General features: G+C 44.9%; 3 protein-coding genes across 10 annotated transcripts; all 3 read right to left on the minus strand.

Annotated features, from left to right (window-relative positions):
* Window positions 1-1,943: 1,943 nt before the first annotated feature.
* On the minus strand, window positions 1,944-2,706 carry LOC123191460 (TPD1 protein homolog 1A-like). Its single transcript, XM_044604189.1, has 2 exons — window positions 2,529-2,706; window positions 1,944-2,429 (listed from the first exon to the last, which is right to left on the minus strand). Exons 1-2 carry the CDS (start codon window positions 2,704-2,706, stop codon window positions 2,050-2,052), a joined length of 558 nt encoding a protein of 185 aa, XP_044460124.1. The 3' UTR covers window positions 1,944-2,049.
* A 6,506-nt stretch (window positions 2,707-9,212) lies between these two features.
* On the minus strand, window positions 9,213-11,435 carry LOC123187313 (serine/arginine repetitive matrix protein 1). Of its 5 annotated transcripts, none has more exons than XM_044599152.1 (3): window positions 10,743-11,435; window positions 10,586-10,660; window positions 9,213-9,727 (listed from the first exon to the last, which is right to left on the minus strand). In XM_044599152.1, exons 1-3 carry the CDS (start codon window positions 11,016-11,018, stop codon window positions 9,575-9,577), a joined length of 504 nt encoding a protein of 167 aa, XP_044455087.1. In that variant the 5' UTR covers window positions 11,019-11,435; the 3' UTR covers window positions 9,213-9,574. The 5 variants fall into 5 exon arrangements, with proteins under 5 accessions (XP_044455087.1, XP_044455083.1, XP_044455086.1 ...); XM_044599148.1 differs by having other exon boundaries at window positions 9,213-9,721; window positions 10,552-10,660; XM_044599151.1 differs by having other exon boundaries at window positions 10,552-10,660.
* Window positions 11,436-17,711: 6,276 nt separating this feature from the next.
* Window positions 17,712-20,914, minus strand: LOC123184593 (protein PARTING DANCERS homolog). Of its 4 annotated transcripts, XM_044596691.1 has the most exons (10): window positions 20,375-20,636; window positions 20,229-20,287; window positions 20,009-20,130; window positions 19,832-19,920; window positions 19,629-19,724; window positions 19,456-19,550; window positions 19,331-19,371; window positions 19,163-19,246; window positions 18,504-18,662; window positions 17,712-18,066 (listed from the first exon to the last, which is right to left on the minus strand). In XM_044596691.1, the coding sequence occupies exons 3-9, from the start codon at window positions 20,114-20,116 to the stop codon at window positions 18,513-18,515; spliced, it is 663 nt and encodes a 220-aa protein (XP_044452626.1). In that variant the 5' UTR covers window positions 20,117-20,130; window positions 20,229-20,287; window positions 20,375-20,636; the 3' UTR covers window positions 17,712-18,066; window positions 18,504-18,512. The 4 variants fall into 4 exon arrangements, with proteins under 4 accessions (XP_044452626.1, XP_044452625.1, XP_044452624.1 ...); XM_044596690.1 differs by lacking the exons at window positions 20,229-20,287; window positions 20,375-20,636 and adding an exon at window positions 20,693-20,914 and having other exon boundaries at window positions 19,214-19,246; XM_044596689.1 differs by lacking the exons at window positions 20,229-20,287; window positions 20,375-20,636 and adding an exon at window positions 20,693-20,914.
* Between the last annotated feature and the right edge of the window lie 5,024 nt (window positions 20,915-25,938).

The raw sequence follows: 25,938 nt of genomic DNA on the forward strand, positions 1-25,938 counted from the left end.
GTCAATCCATCACAGCTCAACCCATCACAAGGGTCGAACAATGTTCTGGTAGTTCCACCTCAAGTTGGTGGAGTTGGGGCAGCAAAGGGAATGATGCCTTCTAATGTTGATGTTATCACTCTGGTTGATGGAGTTGGGGCAGCAAACGGAATGATGCCTTCTAATGTTGATGCTATCACTCTGATCTCCAAAATCGCGTGAACTTCATGTTATGTTATGTTTGAAACTGTTCCTTGTATGTTGAGAACTCTTGCATCTTGAGACTTGTAAACTTGTGGTCTATTGCTTTTATGCACTATTGCTTTTATGTGGAACGTTTTTCAGAATCAATCATTGCTTCTTTTGTTCAATGATGCCTATATATGACATGTTCTATGTGTGATGAACTATATGCTGTTGTATATGTTTCGTTGCAGGAAAGAAACAAAAACAGGGGAAAAAGGCTCCTGGGCACACCATTGCCGAGGGCGGCTCTCGGCAATGGCTGTGAAACTGGACCAGAATGCACCCTTTACCAAGAGGCCTCTCGGTAAACGTATACCAAACAGTATACCCTGACAACTTTACCAAGAGGCCTCTCGGTAAAGGATAATAACCTGTAGCCCTCCTGGCAGCTTTACCGAGAGGCCTCTCGGTAAACGAAAAATGATTGCCGACGGTGGCTCTTGGCAAAGTATTTTCACGGCTTTTAGGAGAAGTGACGTGGCCCTCCCCTATTGGCTCAGTTTGCCGAGAGCCACACTCGGCAAAGATAGAGTTTGTCGAGCGTGGCTCTCGGCAAAGATGGCCCTCGGCCTGTTTCTCTTGGCCCCACGTGTCGGAAGCTGACATGTGTCAGCCTGCTACTGGCTCCCTTTGCCGAGAGCGGCACTCGGCAAAGTTGGCACTCGGCCTGTTCGCCTGGTCCCACATGTCAGGAGCTGACACGTGTCAGCCACCTACTGGGTGGCTTTGCCGAGAGTGGCTCTCGGCAAAGCTGGCCCTCGGCCTGTTCGCCTGGTCCCACATGTCAAGAGCTGACACGTGTCAGCCACCTATTGCGTGGCTTTGCCGAGAGTGGCTTTCGGCAAAGTTGGCACTCGGCCTGTTCGCCTGGTCCCACATGTCAGGAGCTGACACGTGTCAGCCACCTACTGGGTGGCTTTGCCGAGAGTGGCTCTCGGCAAAGTTGGCACTCGGCATGTTCGCCTGGTCCCATATGTCAGGAGCTGACACGTGTCAGCCACCTACTGGGTGGCTTTGCCGAGAGTGGCTCTCGGCAAAGTTGACCCTCGGCCTGTTCGCCTGGTCCCACGTGTCAGGAACCGCCGTCACCATCTACTATCCGTTAGCTACTTTATTTTGCCGAGTGGTACTGTTTGTCTCTCGACAAAGTCTTTGTCGAGTGCCCGTGTTCTGGCTCTCGGCAAACTCATGTTTGCCGAAGAGGTGTACGCCGGGTGGCTTTTGCCGAGGGTGACACTCGGCAAAGGCTTTGCCGGCGGTTTTCGGCCCTTTGCCGAGTGTCCGTGGCACTCGGCGTAGCTCAGAATTCCAGTAGTGTGGATTGGGGGTCGACTTAGTCTTTTGTTAGTAGGGAAACATGAGAAGTATTCGACAATTAGCATGAGTTGAAGATAATCGACCTCTCAAAAGCTTCCTTTCTCTTGTCGATCCAAGCCTTAATTACAAGCACAATACACATCACAGATGCACATCAAAACTTTCTTCAATGAGATAATACATAAGATTGTGAGTGCTATGTAGATGATCTCTTGTAAAGGTGGTATCCTATGAATAACATCTTCAACACCTCAGAATCGTATTCGTCGCCTAATGCAACATGCACTCAAGCTGAACCCGTTGAAGTGGCAAATTGCGGGTTTGTCGTTGGACATGGGGAATAGTATGTCGTGTTTATAATAGTATAAAAATCATGCAAACACCTTATATTTTTGTCCGATGATATTGTTCTTCCATACTACTAACTTCTGCATACAATAAGAACTTCTGCATACTACGGTAAGCGTCGAAACTCGAAAGTGCTAGCTAGCTAGGCCGTGCATAGGACTAGTCGGAGGTGTCGGCGGGCGGGTGGACGCAGGTGGCCTTGGCGACGGAGAGCTTGTATTCGAACGAGTTGGCGTACTCGAACGAGATGGTGTCGTCAGCCAAGAGCGGCTTGCCGTCGTTGACGAGGCAGTCGTTGGGCGCCACCCGGCGGAACTTGCTGGGGTCGACGAGGGTGACGGAGCTGAACCAGCCGCAGCGCACGCGGATGCCAGAGATGGCGCAGGCGGCGCGGCCTGCGCCGGAGCACCGGTTGATTATTTCCACCGTGTAGGACGGGATCCCGCTGGGCAGCGTCGTCCCCGGGCCCTGCTCGATGGCGATGTCGTCCGCGCCGGCGCAGCCTAGGCTCACGCGGTGCGGCACGTTGGCGCCCACGCCTGCATGCAGAAAAGAGACAGTGCTGAGCGAGGCATAATTGAAACTCGCGCGAAGAAGAGGGATGCTTTTTCTTTGCATGGAATATCGATGCGAATTACCTGCAGGGCGGAGCACCTTGCGGGGAAGGACGGAGCTTGGCGGAGGAGCCGCCGATGCGAGCAGCGAAGAATTGAGAGACAAGCTACCTGCGTCGGCGACGGAGGCGGATGCGATGGAGACGGAGCCGGCCGCGGCGAGGAGTATGACAAGAGCGCACAGCGCCGAGAAAGACGCCATCATCTCTGCCTGACGTTTAAGATGAACAGTCAAAAGAAGTATGAAATCCCCGTCAGAATAATCCGCCTTATATAGGTGGGTCGTCTGCTCAACTTGGAAACTAATCAGCTAGGTAAAAAGGTAGTAATCTTGATTTTTACATGGAAGGCAAGTGCTTGTTAGGCCGATTCCTATTTAGCTTAAGGCGCCCGTTCCTGGCGCGACATGCTCGATTCCTTCCGAAACGTATATCCAGCACCGGCACCGGTTTTGGGAGGTTCCCTCGGTTTTTCAGGATGGGTTCTTCTGTTTTTCGTGTTTCATCGTTTTTTGTTCGGTTCCGTCAGTTTTCACTTTTTTCCATTTTTCATTTGCCGCTTTTTAAAATTTTAATTTTCGTGAATTTTTCCTAAATTTTGTGAACCTTTTTTTTAATCATGAACAATTTTCAAATTCATAAAGTTTTTTCTATTTTGTGAAGTTTTTCACATTTTTAAACTAAAAATCATTACTTTTTTCCAGATGCATGAATATTTTTTAAATTCGTAAACATTTTAAACCGGCGTCGGGTAGTTCCCCATTTGGCCTTCTCCATAACCACACTTCCCAAATCTCAACATCCAAATTCATGCAAATTCACGCATGATGATCATACAGTGCAAATTCATCATACTGATAGAAAGATAGTGTAACCCAAATAAGTGTAGTACATGCCAGAATAAAATTCAATAGTTCATGACAAGCGATACATGAATGAACCAATGACTTCACTCCTCGCGGTTATTGATCCTCTTCTTCATGTGGAGCGACCACTTCTTTCCTTTCTCGTCCAAGAGGTTGATGTCCTGCAACATGATCATCGACTCCTCCATCTCTTTCGCAAGCCGCAGCCTCTCTTTCTCGAGCTCAAGACCATGCACAGTCACAATTTGCTCAAGCTCCCATTTGGCAACCTTCTCTTGACTCTCCAATTCGACTTTGTTTTTCTCCAACATCAACCTCTCCCGTTCTAACTCCATCTTCTTCCATTGCACATCAATGAAAATATTGTACCTCACCTCCTTCTTCAGCACCTTGGCATAAAAAATGCATGTCCAAGTGGCGGACATTTTGTTTGCCACCCCGTCACGCGCCACCCTCCCCTTCTCCCACTTGTTCCCCATCACTTATCGGTTTCTCTTCGGCACGGTTGGTTGCAAGTCCGCCCCACCATTTCTTCGTCTCCTTCCTCGTCCACTCCAATTGATTTAGTCGAGCTCGACCCATCGTTTTTCTTCATCTTCTTTGTGTCGTTCTCAATTTCCTTGAGGACGGTCTGCCACTTGGGTTTCCCATTCAATTTCGACCAACAATGTGAAAAATTGAACGAGTTATTCTCCACTTGATGTTACAAAGCCGCTACCAACATAGCATGGGTTTGAACTCCGATGCCGCTTTGGTTCCGGCCTACAACTTGTTTGAGATAACCAACAAATCAGCTGACGATTGGATGGTTGACCATCTATGTTGAAGAGAGCACCGGACACGATTGGGGCATATTGGGTGTGGCTTCACATAGTGTTTTTGCTCGTGGAAAAGTTTCCAAAATAATTCCCAATATTTCTCGTATTTTTGCTCGGTTCCACAAAACGGATCCATGCTACTGTCGCACCAACACAACCCCGCACGCCATTGGCTCGAACCTAGGAGAAAGGAGGTCGCCACCGACGCCATGTGTCGCGTACAGGAGCATGACCACCGTATCTACATAGCCGTCGTCACCATAACCCCCCACTGGCGTTGTGGAGCCCTCCGCACAGCCGCCTCTTGCCACCGTCGACGCACCGTGGCACCCCGCATAGAGTCGCGCCTCCGCTAATAGCAGCCGCCCGCGTGGGAGGCAGAAGGGGGCCCACTGCCGCCCACGCCGCCCGGGCTTCGATCGAGTGGCGCGCTCCGACGGCAACGAGGAGAAGGGAAGTAGGAGGAGAGAGCTAGGAGGCGGCTAGGGTCCCCTCATGCCACTCGCAGGAGGGACGAAAATGTCCCTTTTGCTGGAATACATGTATAATGTCTCATGTATCAGTTTTTTTTTCAACGTTAATAGCATTCCGCGAGAAAAGTCATTTATTGATGTTGTCAGCGGAGTCCCTCGTCCATCTATGTATGAATAGCGGTGTTTTTTATAAAAACACTAGCACATATGCCCGTGCGTTGCGACGGGAGATACAATTATCATGTTCATCAGAACATTCACCAGTGCGAGATACCAGCCTCTGGACAATGCCACCTAGTGATGGTACAAAAGTGCATTGATGCGGGAGTCGGCTAGTTGACGCGGTAGTTGATGAATATGTGATGCTATGTCGTTTGCATGCAGCCATGCACACACCTTGTACACGTTCACACCCGCCTATCTAATGCTATCGCCTTGGACACGGCTCCTGGACGATTTCATATGTCTACGTTATCAATGAGAACTTTCATTAAAAAATAAAAAGGGTCACAATAATTAGCGCATATGTCTGTATTTGGACATCTGGCGGGAGGTACATGATAGCATCAATATTGACGGCACGCCGAGATATTGCGATTGCTTCCACTGAAGCTATATATATATATATATATATATATATATATAACGCTATTCTAAGCATGAGTGTAGAATAGCTTATTCTATACCCCAGTAACGCTATGTACAAAATCTAGTAAAACATCGTATAAAATATAGTAATTCTGAAATATATTTTTTACTATCCAAGTTTTTAATTTCCTACGTCGTTAAAAAAATTACTATATTTTGTTTGCTACATTACTATATTTTGTATAGAGCACTACTAGGGGTGTAGAATAAGTTATTCTACACTCACGCTTAGTTTAGTGTTACTATATATATATATATATATATATATATATATATATATATATATATATATATATATAAACACTATTCTGATCACGGGATCAGGATAATATTCTGATCATAACCTGACCTGTCCTGCTAGTAGTACGTTCAACTTCCCTGTGAACTAGGTTGAACTTCCGTCAATATTGTCGAAATGGGGCTTGCGATATACCGTTGGAAAGCTATGGCCACCAATATCATGACCTAACTTAAATTTTTGGCAAAATATAAGCGGTTTAAGAGCAGTTTTGAAAACCGTTTTTTCTTCATACAAAAAACGTGAATCGTATTTTCAATCGCATTTGTAAACCGTTTATCGGAATGATGCATATAATATGGCGTTGGAAAGCTGCTACAAAACCTCTCCTTCCACATGTTGAAAGTTTTCTCTAATTTCCTATGGTTAAAGAGTAATTTGAAAAAACGTAAAATTTCGTAAATCGGACAGCTGAGTTCATTTTTTCGATGCCATTTCTAAACGGCTAATCCAATGGAGGCATATGATATGGCGTCGGAAAGCTTATGAAAATGCGCTACTTTTTCATCTTGAAAGTTTTTTCTAATTTTGAATGGTTTAAAGAGTAATTTAGAAAATGGTCCAAGTCTTACCGAGTTTGTATTTTCGAGCTAATTTTTTAACTATGCGTCCTAATGCAGCAAATGATATGGCGTTTGAAAGCCTGAATAAATGCGAAACTTTTTTGTATATATTGTTTCTCCCAATTCTTTACGGTTTTAAGTCAGTTTCAAAAATGACAAAAAACATATTTTCACCGTAATTTCTACAAACTTTATCGGAATTGGGTAAATAATATACTGTTGAAAAGCTACGAAAAATGTGAAACTTTTTCATGTTGATGGTTTTCTCTGATTCTTAGCCGTTTTCAAGTAATTTCGAAAACGGAGGGATCATTCGTTCTGCCTCTATCGCGAAACAGATTCTCTGAAAATGCACCGTTTGAAGAACCTGAACTTCTCAGCATATCTACCTGAACTTCACTCTGTTTTCGACGTGCTTTTTTTTGCTCGCAGATCTCCATCCACTACTCGTAGTTCTCCATCCACTCCCCGGAATTCAACGAGTGATATACCGATGAAAAGCTGATTTAAACACGCATCTTTCCCGTGTTGATTATTTTCTCATACTCGTGATGGTTTTAAAAGTTTTTCATCTGAAATTCAATCAGTGTAGTAGTTGAACTTTCTGCTGTTCTCACGTTGAACTTCTATGACGTATTTTTCTTTGTAATTTTCTCATCCATTCGTCAATGTTACACAAATGATATTCTTTTTGTACAAACCTCTCTCACAATAATTTTTTTAATTTTTTTGACCGAGGAGTTGAACTTACACAAATGATATTTCTGCCATTTTGAAGTAAATTAGAAAATGGCGAGATCATGATTTCTGCCTTCATCGTGAACGGAAACGCACTCCATGAAGTAGTTGAACTTCTCGAGCATGTAAGCGGTTTATTCTGGTTAGTTGTGTTCTATATGATGTTAGTGTAATCTAGAAACAACTTTTAGCAACTAAATACTAGTTTTAAATAGGAATCTCACCCGTTGGCGGATTTTGCACTCGGGTCGTGATGAAATTGTGTTTTTTGCAACTTTACTGCCTGAGTGGTTCGACCTGAACTTCCCCCTGTGTTAGGTTGAATTTCCGCCAAAATTGCCCAAATGAGGCTTGCTATATACCGTTGGAAAGCTATGGACACCAGTATCATGACCTAAATTATTTTTTTGGCAAAATGTAAGCGGTTTAAGAGTAGTTTTAAAAACCGTTTTTTCTTCATACAAAAAACGTGAATCGTGTTTTTAATCGCATTTCTAGACCGTTTATCGGAATGAGGCAAATAATATGGCGTTGGAAAGCTGCTGCAAAAACGCTCCTTCCACATATAGAAAGTTTTCTCTAATTCCCTATGGTTAAAGTGTAATTTCGAAAATCATAAAATTTTGCAAACCGAATAGCCGAGTTGGTATTTTCGATGCCATTTCTAAACGGCTAATGCAATTGAGGCAAATGATATGGCATTGGAAATCTTATGAAAATGCGCTACTTTTTCATGTTTAAAGTTTTTTCTAATTTTGGACGGTTTAAAAGTAATTTAGAAAACGGGCCAAGTTCATCGAACTACTCTTCTATTTTAAATTGAACTTCTTGGGGTTTTTTTTCAATTTGGAAATCTGGGTTCTTCATATACATGGAACTATTCTAGTTTTTAGAATTGAACTTCTTGATTTTTTTTTCAATTTGGACTTCTTGGTGTTATTCATTTGTAACGGGGAAAAATCATAGTTTGTAATAAACATCGTACAAATTCTATGTTATTTCGAACTTAACTTCTTGGTTTATTCGTTAGTAACGAGGAAAATCAAAGTTTTTGTAACGAGGAAAATCAAAGTTTTTTATATATATCAGACTTCTCTATTTTTGTAAATTGGACTTCTCGGTTTATTTTTTTTAGTAACAGAAATATCCTAGTTTTGTAATAAATATTGGACCGTCCGTTATTTAAATTTGAACACCTAGAGGTTTTTAAATTTTAGAAATGATGAAAGTCCTTTTTTATGATTTTTCAACTTCTCTATTTTAAAATTCGAACTTCTTTCATTTTTTATTTTTAGGAACGATGAAATATCCACTTCAAAGTGCTCTACTATTTTTTGTTTGAACTTCTGATGATCTTCTCGTTAATAGATTTAGATTTTCCCATTTTTATACATCAAACTATTATGTTATTTTATTCTGAACTTCTTGTTTCCATTCTATAATGATGAGGAAAATTTGAGTTTTCTATAATCATGGAACTACTCCATCTTTGTAATTTGGACTTTTTGGTTTTATCTCTTAGTAAAAGAAAAAAATCCTAGTTTTTTGTAATAAACATCAAAGCACTCCTCTAGTTTTATTTGAAGCTCTAGGTTTTCTTACAAATTGGAAAAAAAATCATTGCAGTCTATGGGAATTGTTTGAACATTTTTGTTTTGTCATTTTCTTCAACCTCTCCATTTTATTAATTTTGAACTTTCAGAGTTGAAGAATTTCTGGATAAGGACCAACTTTCTTCTTCGTTTACTCACATAGTACCGCTCCTTTTTTTAAGTTGAACTTCTGGATTTTCCTCAGTGAAATAGCTTCCTTCTTATTTTTGTAAACTCGGGTTTTTCTTTAGTATTTGACTTTTGAACTTCCAAAATTCTTTTTGGTGAATTGATCCTTTTTTCCGATGAATCCCCACATTTTTTCCTTTCTTATATTATACCCCCTCCATCTCAAAATAAGTGACTCAACTTTGTACTAGCTTTGCACTAAAGTTAGTACAAAGTTGAGTCATTTATTTTGGGATGGAGTGATACTTTTTTTAACTTGAAAACTTTTGAATCACGAATTCAAAAGAAGTCATTTTTTATTTGAATTTCTATAATACATTTCACTTACTAGGTAGTTATAATACATGACCTTTACACTCAGTAATATATGAACTTCTTAGAATATAATTTTCATTGAGCAATTTTAAACACAACACATATATGAAGAAGGTCAAAGATGCGGACGTGGGTGCATCTACATGTAAGAAAGTTTTGGCAGATATTTTAACAATGCAAGGTCAAAAGAAGTCTCACGCCCATCAAAATTTCATAACCTGGAGTTCTGTACTTGCAAAAATATTAACTATCAAACATCATCACAACAACCTGAAGAAAAAAAGTTGGTTCTCATTGACATATCAACAAGCATGTACAGAGCACATAATCAGAACTTGTTCTCTACATCAACTTCACAGTATGGTGCCCATCAGTAGCTGAGAGAGGTAGGGAGAGGTTCCTATCGGGGCAGGGCTCATCAGAAGATGACCGATTTTTCTACCCTGGCCTCTTGGAGCACTAGACGAAGGAGAGGCGGGACTGTTGCAAGCTGCTCCTGCTGATGGCTTCGGGGTGGACTATCGCGACGCTCGGTGAGCAGGCGAGCATCCACGCAGTTGGGCAACGCCCCTCAGCTCATTATAGTGAGCAGAAGCAGTTTACTAATAGTAGCAGTAGCAGCTTGTGCTTTGAGAACAAGAAGCCACGAAGTGGAGAGAGGGCTTGAGGCCTGCGACTCCTGCTCCATTTTTCTTTTGCATTTTTTCCTGAAGGATTTCTGAAACTGAAACCAACATATCAAAACCCCAGTTTTTTGCTTGCACTGATACTATTGAACTTCAGAAAAATAGAATAGAACTAGAACTAGACAACACAATTTTAAACTGAATAATGAGGATAGATAATATTTGTGAAGGACGTATGCGCCGAACTATTGTTTACATGGCTGGTGAACCGTGGTCAAAGCTAAAATGGAATTGGCAGAACATACAAACATACATACACACATATATGGAGGGAGAAATTATATGTGCACACACTTAGTAATACACGAACCTTCTGGGTTAGTAATACATGAACTTCTTTATATAGACTTTTTTCTCACGTTCACATGCACATTTGTTTTTCAAAACAAAAGATCGGTAATACAATTTGGCAAAAATGGAAACATGCACGCATATATAAGTGGTTGGGCAAAACAACAAACTGCGTGTATATGGCCATGGAAAGCCGCAGCTAACTCTCAAGAAGCAGAGTGGTGCCTGAGGAGGTGGACGGTGACTAGCACCCGAGTCTTTTTGTGTGCTCTGTTTTTTGTGGTGATAACAGGAAGAGAAGGTGTCGCGGCTGGGGATGGAAACTAGTAGAAATGACCCAGAAAACTATTCCACGGAGACAGTGCAGCCATTAGCCTACTGACCAACTACTTTTAATATACAGATTCACAAACATTCTACCTGCTATAATTTTTTAGTGCACAGAATTGGTTAATGAACACATTGGCCCGCTGAATAATCAAACATTCGACTGAAGTATATTGCACTTACAGTGATACATAACCAGTTCAAGTTGTTGAGGTATAGAAAAACTTTAGGTTCTTTTACCTACACAATAACAGACACCTTTGAGAGCAGAATTTTACAATGGCAGGGTGGCCTCGACGCAGATGGACGATGGCGACCTCGATGAAAAAAGATGGATGCCCTATCACAAGGCCCTGCAAAATATACATAGTTATAGTCCAGTTCATGATCTTCAGAAAATCAACACACTGAACTTCTGGAGGACCAGATGCTGACCTTTTTTTGTTCGCAGCGCTGGTGCTGACCTGTAATTGAACAGAGACCAGATGCATCCAGGGGAGAAAGAACGGTATGGGCGTGGTAGGGAGCAGGACATTCGCCGTGTGGGGGAGAAGGGAGGTCGGAGGCAGAGCGGGAGTGGCCATTGTACTGTTTGGAGAAGGAATCCGTCGGCGATTGGGCAGGTCGGCCGTAGAAGCCCAGGCAGATGTGGATCGGGGTCGAGGAAGACGGCCACCACCTCGATGGGCTGTAGCGGCCGGTGCAGGCCATCTATGGAGGAGGTGCGGGCTGCAGCGGGGAGGGACCGCGCCGGTCGCAAAGGAGAATTGGCAGGCGCGCGCCGGCTGCGGGGAGGGAGCGCGCCGTCCGGGGAGGGAGCGTATCGGCCGCGGGGAGGGAGCGCGCGGGCTGGGGAGGGAGCGTACCGACCGCGGGGAGGGAGCGCGCCGGCCGGGAGCCGCGGGGAGGGAGCGCGCCGGCCGCAGGGAGGGAGCGCGCTGGCAGGGGAGGGAGCGCACATGCCATGGGGAGGGAGTGCATCGACGGCGGAGGAGGAGTGGCGACGGCAACACAGGTCGTGGGGGCGGCGCGGCGAGATCTGGTGTTCGGCGTAGGGAATCGAGGGAGGAGGTGGGGATCGGGGCAGCGGGTCGGGTGTGTTGCGTTTTTTTTATTATGTCCGGTGGGTTTCTCGGGATCTCAGGAGGATCTCATCGGGCCTTATAGGGCTGGCTGTGATTTAAATAACTATTCTAATTCCGAAATTAGAATAGTGCTACTCTATATCTCTATCTCTATTACCTAAAAGAATCGTAAGATTCCGTTTTCCCTCTTACGTCCCTTCCTCAGCCGGTTTCGTCCGCCTTCGACCATCATCGGTTCAAGTTTTTTTTTTCACGCACAATCGTCCCTGCCGAAAACATCGGGATGCAATCCCATCTATAGCAGCGATCCACCCCACCTCACCTCCGTCCTGGGCGGCTCGGCGCTGCCTCCTCCCCTCCCAAGCACGATCCCCCAAGCACAGCCGCCGCCACACCCCCGTCAGAGTACACCTCCCATACTCCTCTCTCTCTCTCTCTCTCTCTCTCTCTCTCTCTCTCTCTCTCTCTCTCTCTCTCTCTCTCTCTCTCTCTCTCTCTTGGAGCCGTCGTCGCTCCCCATCCACCCGGCCCCGCGTGCATCGGATCGACCTTGCCCCCTCTCCTTGCAACGTGGAAGATGGAAGGGGCGGCCAGTCGGCCACCAATCTGATGGCGGCGTGGTCATCTACCTCCTCCCCTCTCCCCACGTTGGTCCAGCCTGTCTTCTCTACCAGATCTGGCGGCCGCGTCGGCGAAACTGCTGGCAGTGACACGATTCGCGGGTGTGGCGATAGGAAGCATCGATCGGTCGTCTTCGAGGCCGCCTACCACGGCGATCCCGCAGTCCAGCCTCCCCGCCTCCAAGATGTGGCCTGCGCGAGGCCATCTTCTCCTTTCCTCGGTGGCGTCCGTCCAATGAAGAGCTACACCGCCGTGGCACCACATGACTTGTGTTGTACCCTCGCCCCGTGGCCCTTCTATGCTGGGAGGAGGCAGCGTTTGTCCGTAGCACCCCATGTCCCACATCATCATTCCTTTCTTACTTAGTGTCATACAAGTGATGCAATCATGATTTGCTAGCCTTTTAACATATCCCTGATGGAGTGGAGTGGAGGGGACAGACGGATTGGAAATACAATAAGGTAATATTTCTGTACAAGATAATTGCTTGAGTTTTTTCCTCTTCTCTAATCAAGTCGATTGCTGTGTTAGAAGGTATGTAGATGGTTACAGGTGCAGCTACATCTAAAGATTTCATTCTTAAACGTCAAATAAAGCAACCAAATATTTTATTTGTTCCCTAATGATCATATTTGGTGTTATTTCTTTAGGATGGTGCATGGAGAACATGCTCTGTTGCCATCTTCATCCGCGAGTTGGCTCCCAAATCCAAAAGGCGCGTCTGACGAAACAGGAGTGTAACAGGGCACGGCTGCTGAACCAGGACAACCACATATGAGTTTTTGATTTCTTATTTGTTCGTCAGTGAGTTTATAGCATAGGATTACACCATACATCATTCTTCCCATCATTTATGTTCTGCAAATGAGATATGCAATTTTTTCTTGGTATCTTGGATAATCACAGTCTGGTTCTTGAAGTGCGAAAATTAAACTGATCTAAGTTATTTTCTTTTTCAGGACCTGGTCACAAATAATGAGTTTGAGACAAACCTTGTGTCATGTGTTATCGCACTCAGATATTGGAGCCTTGGAGAATGTAAAAGAAATGTTAAACGGTTAGATGTGGCCCCTCTAAACTTACTTGAATTGCTCAGCAAAGGTCCACGATTAATGGTACCCATGTACATTCAGTAGGCCGAGTTGCCGAGTTGGTCTTGCTATATTGTATTCAGGCATAGTCTTGAAATTTCATCAAAAATAAGTTCAAGCATGATATTTAATATCAATTCTGGAAGAATGACCTGACACACCTGAACATAGGAAAACATAAGGTGGCTAAAAAATATATTGAACCAAATGTGCCTGACTGAATTTTATTTGGAAAAAGTACTGGATTTTATTTGGGAGTACAATAAGCAGTTATGTATAATCTTCTGTCTTGCAAACTGGAAATGAAAACTAATTATCATTTTTTGCTTTCTGACTTGCAATGGCAGAATGTGAGAGCTTATACCCGCATAAAACAAGTAAGTGTTACAAAGTCTTTCAATGGTGGTCTTGTATACCCTCATAATTACTGTCGTTGTAGTCGTCATGTATAATAGCAAGATTCTTTTTCAGTTTTTTCTTGGGCGTCGATGAGCACAGGAGCTCGGAGGAGGCCACCATGGAGCTGACGTGACCTCGGCAAACAAACATGTAAAGAATGAGAACGACGAGGCGAGCCAATACTACAGAGGAGCTGGACCATAGGGAGGTCTTAATTTTAAGTAGCAATCTTGGTTGCTAGCATATGTAAGATTTGAAGTATCTATCCACCTTTAAAATAGTAGTGTCTAAATACTAAATAATGATTATAGTGATTTATGACAATCAGGTACCGTTTGGTTTAGCATATAAGTGTCTAGATACTAAATATAAGTATCTATCCACACTTTGGTTTAGCAATCAGGTACCGTTTGTTGCAAAGGAACTATATTTATGAGGGACTTCCTGATGATTTAGTGATTTATGATTCCTACAAGTATATAGGAATATTTCAGCTCCATCATAGGAAAAATAATCTGAAATAGAGTTTCGGTTTGGCTATCATGGTGTTTACAGTCCATTATTCATGCTTGCTTTGGCACTTGTGTGTTAAATCAATGCTTATGTATCTTATTAATGTTGCTCAAAATATCATGTTTGTAAGATCTCCCGTAGCAACGCACGGGCAATTACCTAGTATATATATATATATATATATATATATATATATATATATATATATATATATATATATATATATATATATATATATATATATATATATATATATATATATATATATATATATATATATATATTATATATATATATAGGGGTCGCGCTATTTGTCACCCCGGGTGAGGAATAGTTATTCTTCACTCCATCTCTATTTTGACGTCAATGCATTGTATTTTTACGTTTTGTAAATTTTTTCTTATTTCATCAATAAAAAGAGAACGTAAGAAAATATGTACTCATCGTAAAAATATTTTATGTTACCTAAAATTACGAACGTAAAACATAGTGTAAAACATACATAAAATGCTATATTTCTATTTTTATAACCTATTTTTTATTTTCCTATACAAAATTTTACGTAGTGAATCAATATGAATATAACTATTTGTCTTCTAAACGTAATTTATTTATGAAGCGATCGTAATATTAGCTCGGGGTGAAGAATAATATACTCTACACACTGGGTGATGAATAGTAACACTATATATATATATATATATATATATATATATATATATATATATATATATATATATATATGAATCCGATATGGGTGGTGTCTGATCACATCGCACGCACATGAGATGTCCACGACGGTGCAAGTCATGGAGGCAAGGACATATCGGAAATGGATGATGGGGATCCGACATGTGCCCCATGAACACTTGGGCATCGAGTTGGTTTTCTCCCTTGCATGGAATTACTTTTCTCCTAAAAAAAGTAATAGATTTTTCTTCTGATTTGTAGGCTTATTTTGTACGTAAGAGCAAGAATAATTTGGATGTCGAACGCTTTGATCGTCAAAAGTCAAAACACATCGAGAATAGGGCCGTGCAGCTCGACGAAGAAAAGTCAAGTAATGTACTACGGAACGGCAAAACAAATTCAGTAGGCTTGTGGAGCGAACAACTTTTTTTAAGAAAACTCTCTTCCACAATAAGACCGCGGTGGTTATTTCTCTTCTTAGTGATTCCTATGAATCGCCTACGTGTAGGAAATAGTGGGCTGGCCCAATACTGTACATTTCTTTCCCATTGCCTGCAGCCTGGCTTTTCTTCAGTTTTTTGGCTTTCATTTTCCATTTTCTGTGTTTTTTCCTTTGTTTATGTATGATTTCCTTCATTTTTTTCCTTTCAGGTTTTCATCATTTTTTCATTTTTATTTTTTCAACACTTGTCTAATTTTTTCACGCATAATGTACATTTTCTTTATACATAACGGACATTTTTATTACATATGTTCAGCATTTCTGAAATACATGGTTAACATTATTTTAATATGGTTTTACTCTCTATGTTTTTTCTTACACATTTTAAATTTGTTTGTATATATCAAGAACATTTCTTTATACATGTTTAATATTTTTCGAATAGATAATTACATTCTTTAAATAAATGTTTGATGTCTACGTTTTTTCAACACATGTCTACATTTTGTTATACACACTGTACATACTTTTATACATGTTTAACATTTTTATAATATAATATTAACATCTTTTCAGATATAAATTTTGATTTCTAGTTTTTTCTACATATTGTACATCTTTTGTGTACATATGAAATATTTGATTATACGGGTTAATTTTTGTAAATATACATGGTTAAAATTTCATGAATAAAAGTTGGGAAACAAGTATATCTCTTGTAGAAACCTAATAAAAGAAAAGATAATCATATGCATAAAAAATGTGCGTAAGTATATTGTACAAAGAACCAACCATACGTAGCACAGACGGGAACTTCTATATTCAGAAGGCGCGGACATTAAGGGCATGTTTGGGACTGCTCCGCTTCACCAAAGTCAGTTTCACTCCATCAAATCCACTTTGGAGCAGTTTCATACAGAAGTTGTAGCACTACTAAAGAGAATGTTTGGCTTCCATCTATCTCCAGCTTCAGGAATGAGAATTTTGGTGAAAATGTCTATTTGATTTGATTAGGGGGGAGAAACAAAGGGGTATCCAATTACTGGTGGCAGTGATGGGTAATTTTCCACCAAGTCTAGCTTCTAAAGTTTTTTGGAGCAGCCCCTAAAGAACTTCATAAAAATTGTGAGATATACCCTAGATTCTAGTTTTTTTTGTGGAGCGTCATATCGTGGAGCTACCCCATTTGGCTTTTGTTTTCTAAAGCGGAGCTGAATTTTAAGAAGCGGAGCAGTCCCAAACAGGATCTGTTAAAATATTTCTCCTTGACACGGCTAGGATCAAGGTCTCATGGGTAAAAGTGGGAGCGTCTGAAAAATTCTCATATAACAAAGAGTTTAGGACCCAAGACTATGTGCACTGTTTGACGCCGCTGCCGCCGCCTCCTAAAAAAGACCTAGCCGCTCCACCACTCCGTCTCCACCATAGATTGGTTCCCCCTCCTCCGGTCGTCCTTGCCGATGTCGGGAGGGGTGGGGAACCCGATCTATGAGTGGAGTCTTAATAATAGCAGTGTTTTTATTAGATTGGTTTAGGGTTTTGGTAGTCGTCTTCTTCTTTAGAGATGACATCGTCTACAATAAATAATCTTCGTCCCTTCGTTCAATGACGAGATCTGCTTCCCGACATCAATGGTGGTGTTGGAAGATTAAATTTATCTAGATATGGTCCTTCAGATCTTGCTTCGGCGGATCGGTTTCGGATTTATTTTTTCGCATGGTCGCCGCGAGGAGGATTGTTATCAGTCATGGCTGCTACATCCTCGACAATGGTGATTCGTACTCTCGACTTCCAGCAACGTCGACCTGGCTGTTTAGTTTTTTGTCCCTGGGATACCGGTGTTGGTACTCTTGTCGATGTTGGTTGATTACTTTAATGGCGACGTGTGTGCATCGCAGCCTTGCCATCACGGCTCAAATTAAAACAATAGGAGAACCCTTGTTGGTATTTACAGGTATGTGGTTTGATACTTTTGTTATGTTTCTACGGCTGACTTCTCCCGCAAAAAAAAAAATTCTACGGCTAACTTCAGAAAAGTACAAGACTGTGTGTCATGTTAGAAGAAAGAGTTTTAAGATCTTGAAGATTTGCTCGTTGTAATCAGCTCATGTATCTCACCATGTACCATTTGCTACTATAAATATATCATGGTATCGAGAGAGAGAGAGGGGGGGGGAGAGAGAGAGAGAGAGAGAGAGAGAGAGAGAGAGTGCGCGCGTGTGTGTGTGTGTGTGTTTAGGACCCAGCGGCCACTTCAATTTTTGGTTTGGGCGTAGTGGTGCCCGGGACAGCGAAAGCGGATCCGGTCTGGTTCGGTTCTGGTCAAGGCAAAAGTATTTATCTTGCTATTAGTCATTATTATTAACTCAAATTCCCAATCATGATTCAGGATTAATATTCCTGGCTCTGCTCCAACTTATACGTGAAGCCAGCTGCATCCATCGAGTGGTTCCTATTTCTGCATCTGGTGCGGTCGTGCGGACGACACGGCACGAGCCCTTGCTACTTACTCAATCCAAATATTAGCCAACTAATTCATGTTTAGTCAAAAAAAAAGCATTACTTGATGAACAAATTGCTTCCATGCTCATGAGCAAATTGAGTAAGTCAGTGTGCCATCTTTGCAGAGTAGGCTGGGCTGCCGTTCAAGTATTCCAGCACAAGAGTCGGGCAAATCAGTCCGAACGATCGCCGTGTTAAGCCAACCAGCTGATTTTTTGCAGTAAAAAATCCGAAGCAAAAGCAGTATGGCATCGTTGCTGCACTACATCCTCACAAACACACATCTGTGGCACTCTACAGCAACATAGCATCGTTAAACGCTACCAGGCAGTCAGTAGCCGACGAGGACCAATGGCTTCGGCAGTCGGTGGAGTTCGTCCCAGTGCAGATTCAGTAGCCAATCGACCTCAATTTGCCTGCCAAACAACAAAATCGGTATCATGTGAATGCATCGGGCTCTGTAGTATCTTGCTTCCAGAATATGTAGCTTAACTTAACTACTGTACTTCTGAACCCAACGATTTAGATGCAAGATATATGCTTTTATTTCATCTGACAAGCTATTGGAAACCCAGTTAAACGTAATGAATCATATAAATCACCATAGGCTGAGCATGCACATTAGCTCGGCAAAAGAAGTGGCGTCATGAGTAAGACCAAAGGAATTTAGAGAAGAAAGCTAATAACAGGAGAATACAAAGGTAAACGTGCACAAGGAATTGCACAACACCGCATACTCATCATGAGTTAGAAGAATGGAAGAAAAAGTAGGCATGCAGTTCTCTGATACGGTAGCCATACATCAAAAGTAAAGAAGGTGGGCTACATATCTTAAGTCAGGGGAACAGAATACCTGCAAAAATTAGTTGATTTTAGGGCTTAAGTAGAACTGCGGATCCCTGAAGAACCTGACAATTGTCTCTGCCTTATCCCTGGAGAGGTCAGTGTTTTCTAGGATAGAACTCTCGGATGCTTTTGCAATTGCTTCAATGGAGCCAATAGCTTGGGCAAGCTATGAAATCAAGAGCATGACTATCAGCATGGCATGATACTGATATGACTACTGTAGATACAGAAAACACACGGTAGTTAAATAGAAATATGAAATTTGGTGTTCACTGTTCATCAATAGATTTTAACTGCAATTAGCATGGCATGACAAATTGTACAGAGCAAATATGAGAGAATGGAGGACTTCTCAAGTTAGATAATCCGGCAAATGCTTAGTTCTCATTCTTGAATAGTTGCATAGCATCAAGTTTTTCATGAGAGGAGGCACAATAATTATGTTTGAGCCTTTGAGCACTTGTCTACGGTGAACTGTCATCAACCATGCTTTAGAAAAATGATTGCCAACGGCAAGGCAAATGATTGTACTTATTGTCAATACCATTTGAGTTGTTTTTCTCACTAGAGCCAAAACTCGCAAATAATTCAAAACTGAAATTGACTAGTCAGTAACCAAGAGATCATCCAGTTACATATTAAGATAAAAGATAGTTCAGTACACACCATATTGGCATCGTGATCATCAATACCAGGAATAGAGGTGAGCACTCGTACATAGGCATCCATGCACTGAACTGCTTGCTCCCGCTACAGACACAGGCAAGAAATCACTTAGCTTACTTTAGTGCAGCGATATAGTGCAGCGATAGATCTGGAAGCATGTGAAAGTACCTCATTCCTCATTGTTGAGCTAATGTCCTGCTGCTTGCATACTGAACAAAAAAAAATGTGTTGATCTGTGTCAGATGCTTGCAGCTTAGGACTTGATCATGAGTCAAATTAAGTTAGATATTAACCTCCACGGGCATGAGCAATCTTGAGCATCATCTCAAATCCCATCTCTGGATCGTTAACAGACACAAATGTAGGGGAGCCAAGCTCCATGCCATACCTTGGTTAAGACACACATGAGTAACAATGATCCAACTAACATACCCCAGCACTAGCAAAATACATATTAGGTGCTTACTTGAAATAAGACTGATTAAACGATTCGATTTGCTCCACCGTTGGAACAGAGACAACGACATAGAGATTTTTGAACTGCCTCTTCAATGCATTCACCCTGCAACAGGAATCATTCCAACATTGAAGCCACCATTACAATCGTTACAGCAAACAAACACCATAGCAGCATGCTGCTGTAAAACATAGCAGGGAAGAGTGTCGCACCTGCTAAAAACAGCAGCTGCATTCCCACAATCCCAGCTCGTCTCAAAGATGAAAGCAACTGATAGCCCCCCATTGTTGAAGATGAAGTCCTGTAATACACCTCCTCCATCAGTTTTTGCAAAGACAGCACAGAATCACTCGCGACTTGTGACTTGCAGGGCCGGAAGAGACGCTTACAGGAGATATCGACAGGAAGTTTAGGCGATACAAGTTGGCGGCCAGGAACGCGCCAATGAAGTTGATAAGGTGGTGTTCCTGCTTGTCTCTCCACGCGGTGCTCATCATGCATATTCCACGGCCTGCGGCACGACACCCAGCGGATCCATTAAGATCTAATTCAGCATATGGATATGTCCAGAAAAAATCAGCAGATGGTTAACTGTGAGGTTGTTTGTACCACGATCAAAAAATGCTGGTAGTAAGTTATTTAACTCCTTACTGGTCCGTGTTCAGAACCTTCATTCAGCAAAGCAATTTCTGAATTTTCTGAACCTAACCTTGGAACCACACAGCAAAACAATTTCTGAATTTTCCGAACCTAACCTTCCACAAGTAACAGAACGGAAGGGGCGATTCCTCCGGGCATGGCTACGCTACTGATACATGCGCATGGTTGCGTGAGGATTCTCCACTCAAAATTGGTCATGAATTCCCATCAGCACATCACATACGCAAGCAGGCAAACCTTTCGGCCAAGTCGAGCAACTGACGGCCGCCACGGCATGCCCGGGCTTAGTAGGCAGAGCGCGCTGCAGCGAATCGCGTGACGACGTGCTGTCCCGTGCCGGAACCCTAGCTAGCTAGCGAGGGCGGCGCGTGCGTGAGTGAGCTGGTGAATTGGCGGGTGGATCGGCGCCGCACCTGGGGTTGGGGCTGGGGCGGGAGCGGGCTGGGGATGTGGCGGCCGGGCGGAGGTCCGGCTGGCGCAGCGCTCCATCTGGGGAAGAGAGGAGAGGAAGCCGGAGCAGAGTAAGACGACGAGGCCGCGGCGGTGCGGTGGAGCGAGGCTTCGTCTCGTCGCCGTCGCCGCGCCTGCGTTCGAGGGGGCGGTGGAGGTGGGCCTGGACAGCTCGGTGGGCTGCGAACGGCCTTCTCTTTTTTATTTCGAAATGTTACAAGAGTAAAATATATATGTCCCTAAAAAGAGTAAAATATAGCACAAGTCCTAAAACTATTTGAGAGGTGTCAAAATAATTCTAATACTATAAAAATGCATGTTTGGGTCTTAAAAGTTTGTCAAGTGTGTCATCAGTAGTCCTATTTGCGCTGCATCAACTTTCACTTGCATAGATGTCACGTCGACTACTACCATGTGGGAACTTTTCACAAAAAAAACTCAAAAAGGTCATCTCTTCTAATTGTGTGGCCCTCCTCCTTGCACACATCCTCTCCTTTGCCTTCTTCGCCACCTTTGACGGCGACAATCCACCTCAGGAATATGGTTGTGTGCATCACTCGATGCAAAGGTCGAGAGTTACCATCCTTTAAAAAAAGAAATAGTCCATCTGACACTCGATCGTCGTGAGTGTGGTGAGCTTCTTTGCTACACCGCTAAAACCATTCTAACACATCTACCTTCGCTGCTCAAGAAGGATCGTTGGTTCTGGGAAGGAAGTTGGGATGAAGTCGTCCAGACTTTCGTGGCGGGTGAAAGGAGGAGGACTGAGGTCGGAGCATGCCTGCTTGCTGCCGCCACCACGCCCTCTCGATTGTGCTGTTGTCGTCACGCCCTTTGAGGAAAGGCAGTTGTCGCCGTGTGGGGAGAGGGTCCGGGCCCGTCACGTGGGAAACCAAGACCAGTTGCGACACAGATGGGATTTCAGTGACTGGATCATGTGAGAGAATTAGGGGCATGGGCTGTACAAAGTTAGTAAAAAGTTGAGTCATCTATTTTAAAACGGAAAGAATAGACGACATCCATGCAGATTTTGTACAAGGAGAAGGGTCACAAAATTTACCGAAAAAGGCATTCGCCCCGCTTTATAGATAAAGCCCAACAGCCAACAAAGTTCGTCCACAACACACACACACGCACAGGTCTGACACGGCAAGAAGTCAAAAGGGCTAATGCTGAGGGTACACCTCAACAAGCCCTGAAAAGCAAAAAAGGCACGCACATGGAGGGTGCTGCACAACATCTAGTCTGGCTCCGGTGGTGGCGGGAGGAGCGGGGGCGCCAAGCTGAAGGCCATCGAGCGAAGGTCGGCGATGAGGTTGTTGATGACGTCCCGATCCTGGGGGCGGCTAAGCAGCCGCCAGAGCTGCAAGTATCCACATATTTTAAAAATGGCGTCAGTAGCACGTCGAAGAGGGACCTTCTGAATGACAAGCTTATTGCGAATAGTCCAGATCGTCCAGGCGAGGACCCCAACGCAGAGCCATCTGATATGGCGGTAGCGAGGGGAGAAGCATGGATTTCCGCAAGCAGGTCAGGGAAGTTGATGTTACACCACTGGCCCCCAACAGTCTCGCGGAAGCAGGACCAGAGGAACTGGGTCGTAGGGCACGAGAAGAAGATGTGGTTAGCATCCTCCACCGTATCGCACAAGGGGCACATCCCTTTCCCAGGTCCATTACGCTTACGGACCTCCACGCCCGTTGGGGGGCGACCGCGAATGCATTGCCATATGAAGATCCCGATCTTCAAGGGCAGGCGGATATCCCAAATCAAGCTAAAGGGTTCGGGGGCCGTCGAGGGGGCGATGTCCGCGTAGAGGGATTTGGTGGAGAAGCAGCCGGAGGGCTCAAGCCGCCACGAAGTGACATCCGGGGAGTCAACGCCGTCCATAGGGAGGAGGGCGATGTCCTGCATAAGGGCGTCCCAGGCAGCAACTTCGGGAGGGCCGAAGGGGCGGCGGAAGGCGAGGCGCCCTAAGTCAATAAGGGCCGCCTCGACAAAGATACGAGGGTCAATTGCAATTGTGAAGAGCACGGGGAATCGCGCGGCCAAGGGGGAGTCCCCAAGCCATCGGTCAAACTAGGACAGGGTCGAAGATCCGATACCAACCGCTATGGAAGTGACAATTCGAAGCACCGGAAGCAGCTGGACGACGACCTGCCAGAACTGGGAACCGCCCGAGCGCTGACAGAAAGCAAGGGGTTGTCCACGAAGATATTTGTTCTGGATGATGGTGAGCCAGAGACCTCCATCGCCATTGGCAATGCGCCAGAGCCAACGAGTCAGGAGGGCTATGTTCATGCGGTGGGAGGACAGGATCCCAAGACCTCCCTGGTCCTTGGGTTTGCAGATATCAGGCCAGCTAACCATATGGTACTTCTTCTTATCTCCCTCTCCAGCCCAGAAGAATCTGGATTGGTACTTGGCGATCTCCTGATGTAGGGTCTCATGGAGGCTATAGAAGCTCATGAGGAACCATAGAAGGCTAGCCAGCGAAGAGTTGATGAGAATCACCCGAGCAGCCTTAGACAGCCAACGCCCTTTCCAAGGTTCAACTTGATGTTGCATACGGGTCACCGTGGGGCGGAGGTCCGCCACGGTGAGGCGCGAGTCACTAATGGGGATCCCCAAGTATGTCGTGGGGAAAGAACCCAACCTACAATTAAGGCGATCCGCGATGGACTGTGCTTCCTCAGGGGGGAACCCGAGCACCATCACTTCGCTCTTATCAAAGTTAATGGTTAGGCCCGACATCTGTTGGAAGCACAGGAGGAGGAACTTTAGGTTAGCAATGTCTTGGGCGGTGCCCTCCACCATAATAATGGTATCGTCCGCATATTGGAGGAGGGAGTGTCGTGGTTCTAAGTCTGAAAGTAATGTAGGGGGGAAAGTATGGAGAGGCGAGGTCTTAGCTATGGAGAGGTTGTAAGGACGCAAGGTTTACGAGTTCAGGCCCTTCTCGGAAGAAGTAAAAGCCCTATGTCTCGGAGCCCAGAGGCGGTCGACTGGATTATGCGTGTATGATTTACAGAGGTGTGAACCCTTGTCTCGGAGGAGGGGGGTGGCTTATATAGAGTGCGCCAGGACCCCGGCCAGCCCATGTTACGAAGGGTTCAATGTACATTAAGGTAGGGCGTTACTGATAACGCTAGTAATAAAGTGCTATGATGACCATAAAAGCTACTTAATGACCGACCGTTAGCGTGCGGAGTGACTTTAGGTCTCCTGGCCGTCGAGTGGTTGGATCTTGGTCGAGTAATTGCTTCTTGGTCGAATGTCTTCGAGTCTGTCGAGTGGAACACCTCCAAGTCGATTGAAAGGTGATTTATTCTAGAGGTGTCCTTGGATAGGGCAGTTAGGACAGGTCCGTGACCCTACCCTAGGTACATAGCTTCATCATTAGCCCCCGAATGGATCGAGGTTTGAGTGGGGAAGGAGTTGAGGACTTCTCCGACTCGTTTTCTATGTCGTGAGCATATCTTGTTTCGGATCAACGGACCTGAGTGACGACAGCAACTCCCTTTTCAGTCGCCTTGATCCATTCTTAATTCTTCGCCGAGTGAGTTTCTTTACTTGTAAGGCTCCGAGTGACGGTGCGGAGGAGATCTTTGGTCTGACAAGTTATTTGCTGCCCGCGGATTTAGTGGGATCCGAATTTTGGGAAGCGCGTGAGACGGGGGAGGCCGCAGTAATCGGATGAGATAGAGCGGAGCCGCCTCGATTCCCGCGCCACCTTTTTCGCCACGTATCGCTCGTGCGGTCGTTGCGGGATTTGACAGAGCCATCTGGGCCTACCTGTCAGCCACTCGGAAGCGGCCTCATATAAGGCGTTGGACCGGAGTCTCCCGAACAGTGTGCCCCATTATCTCTTCTCCTCCTCACGCCTCTCCTCTGCGCTCGCTCTCGCTCCAGCGCCACCACGCCACACGCGTCTCGTCGGTGACAATGGTGAAGGAGAAGACAGCGGCTCTAGAGCGGGCAAAGAAGGCGACGGCGAGGTCAAAGGGGAAGGCGACGAGCCGGGGCGGATCCTCCTCGCGGACTGGCCTGCCGAAGGGTTGGATCCAGGGCGACTGGATCCACTCGAGGATCTCCCAAGAAGACCTCGATGACCTGGCCGAGGGAGGGCTGATCCCCTACGACTCCGAGCCGCAACCCCGGGAGGGTGAGCGCGTTCTTGTTGCCACCCACGTCGACCGTGGGTTTTCCTTGCCTCCTCATCATTTCTTCCGAGGGTTTCTGAACTTCTTTGGGGCTCAACTCCACCATTTTACCCCCAACTCAATCGTTTATCTTGCCGCGTTCATTTCCTTGTGTGAGAACTTCTTGGGTTATCGACCTCACTGGGGTCTTTTCAAGCATATTTTCACTTGTCGCTCCCAGACAGTGAAAAAGGCTAATCCGAGTGACGAGAGGACCCAAGTGATCCAGATGTGTGGGGGTCTTGGCATCCAGACGAGGGGAAAAAGCTCCTTTCCGGCCATGATTCTTCCCAATTCAGTTCGCGGATGGCAGTCGACCTGGTTCTACTGCAAAGACCAGTCGACGCCAAGGCAATCGACTGGCTTCCCTCCCTTTACCATGGACCGAGTGGAAAAACCGTCCCCTTTGAAGGTGCTCCCGGAGGAGAAGGCGCACATGAAGGTGCTGGTCGACCGAGTGGTCCAGCTTATTCGTGACGGGGTCACTGGTATGGATCTCTTGGAGGTCTTCCTTCAGCGGCGCATCCAGCCTCTCCAAGCCCGAGACCATCCGATGTGGGTATTCGGGTCTTGAAGACTCCACTCGGATCCACCCGGAGGAGGTCGACGACGACACGCTGGAGAAGTGACTGTCTGGCATTACCGGGAATAAGGACAATCCCAGGGGAGCTAGGAGAGTCCCTCCATTCAACCAGTCCGACGCACCAGAGCAGGTCTGATTCTGAGTTTTTGCTTGTAATCTGAATTCACTCGCGTAGCTGCCTATATTGCGTTGACTGACTTCGATCTACCTGCTTTCTTTCAGGCCATTATTGAAATGTATTCAATGCCCAACGAGGAGCAAGAGCAAGCTCTGGAAGGCGAGGCGAGTGGCGGCGAAAGCGGCGAGTGGACTTCCGATGGTGAAGGGGATGGAGGAAGCGACGACTCAAGCGGTGGAGAAGAAGTCGAGTCGCCTCCTCGCAGGGAGAGGCGATCCAAGCTTGACCAAGAACGGCCCAGTGCCC

Source organism: Triticum aestivum, chromosome 2A, assembly GCF_018294505.1.
Source record: "Triticum aestivum cultivar Chinese Spring chromosome 2A, IWGSC CS RefSeq v2.1, whole genome shotgun sequence".
Classification (NCBI taxonomy): domain Eukaryota; kingdom Viridiplantae; phylum Streptophyta; class Magnoliopsida; order Poales; family Poaceae; genus Triticum; species Triticum aestivum.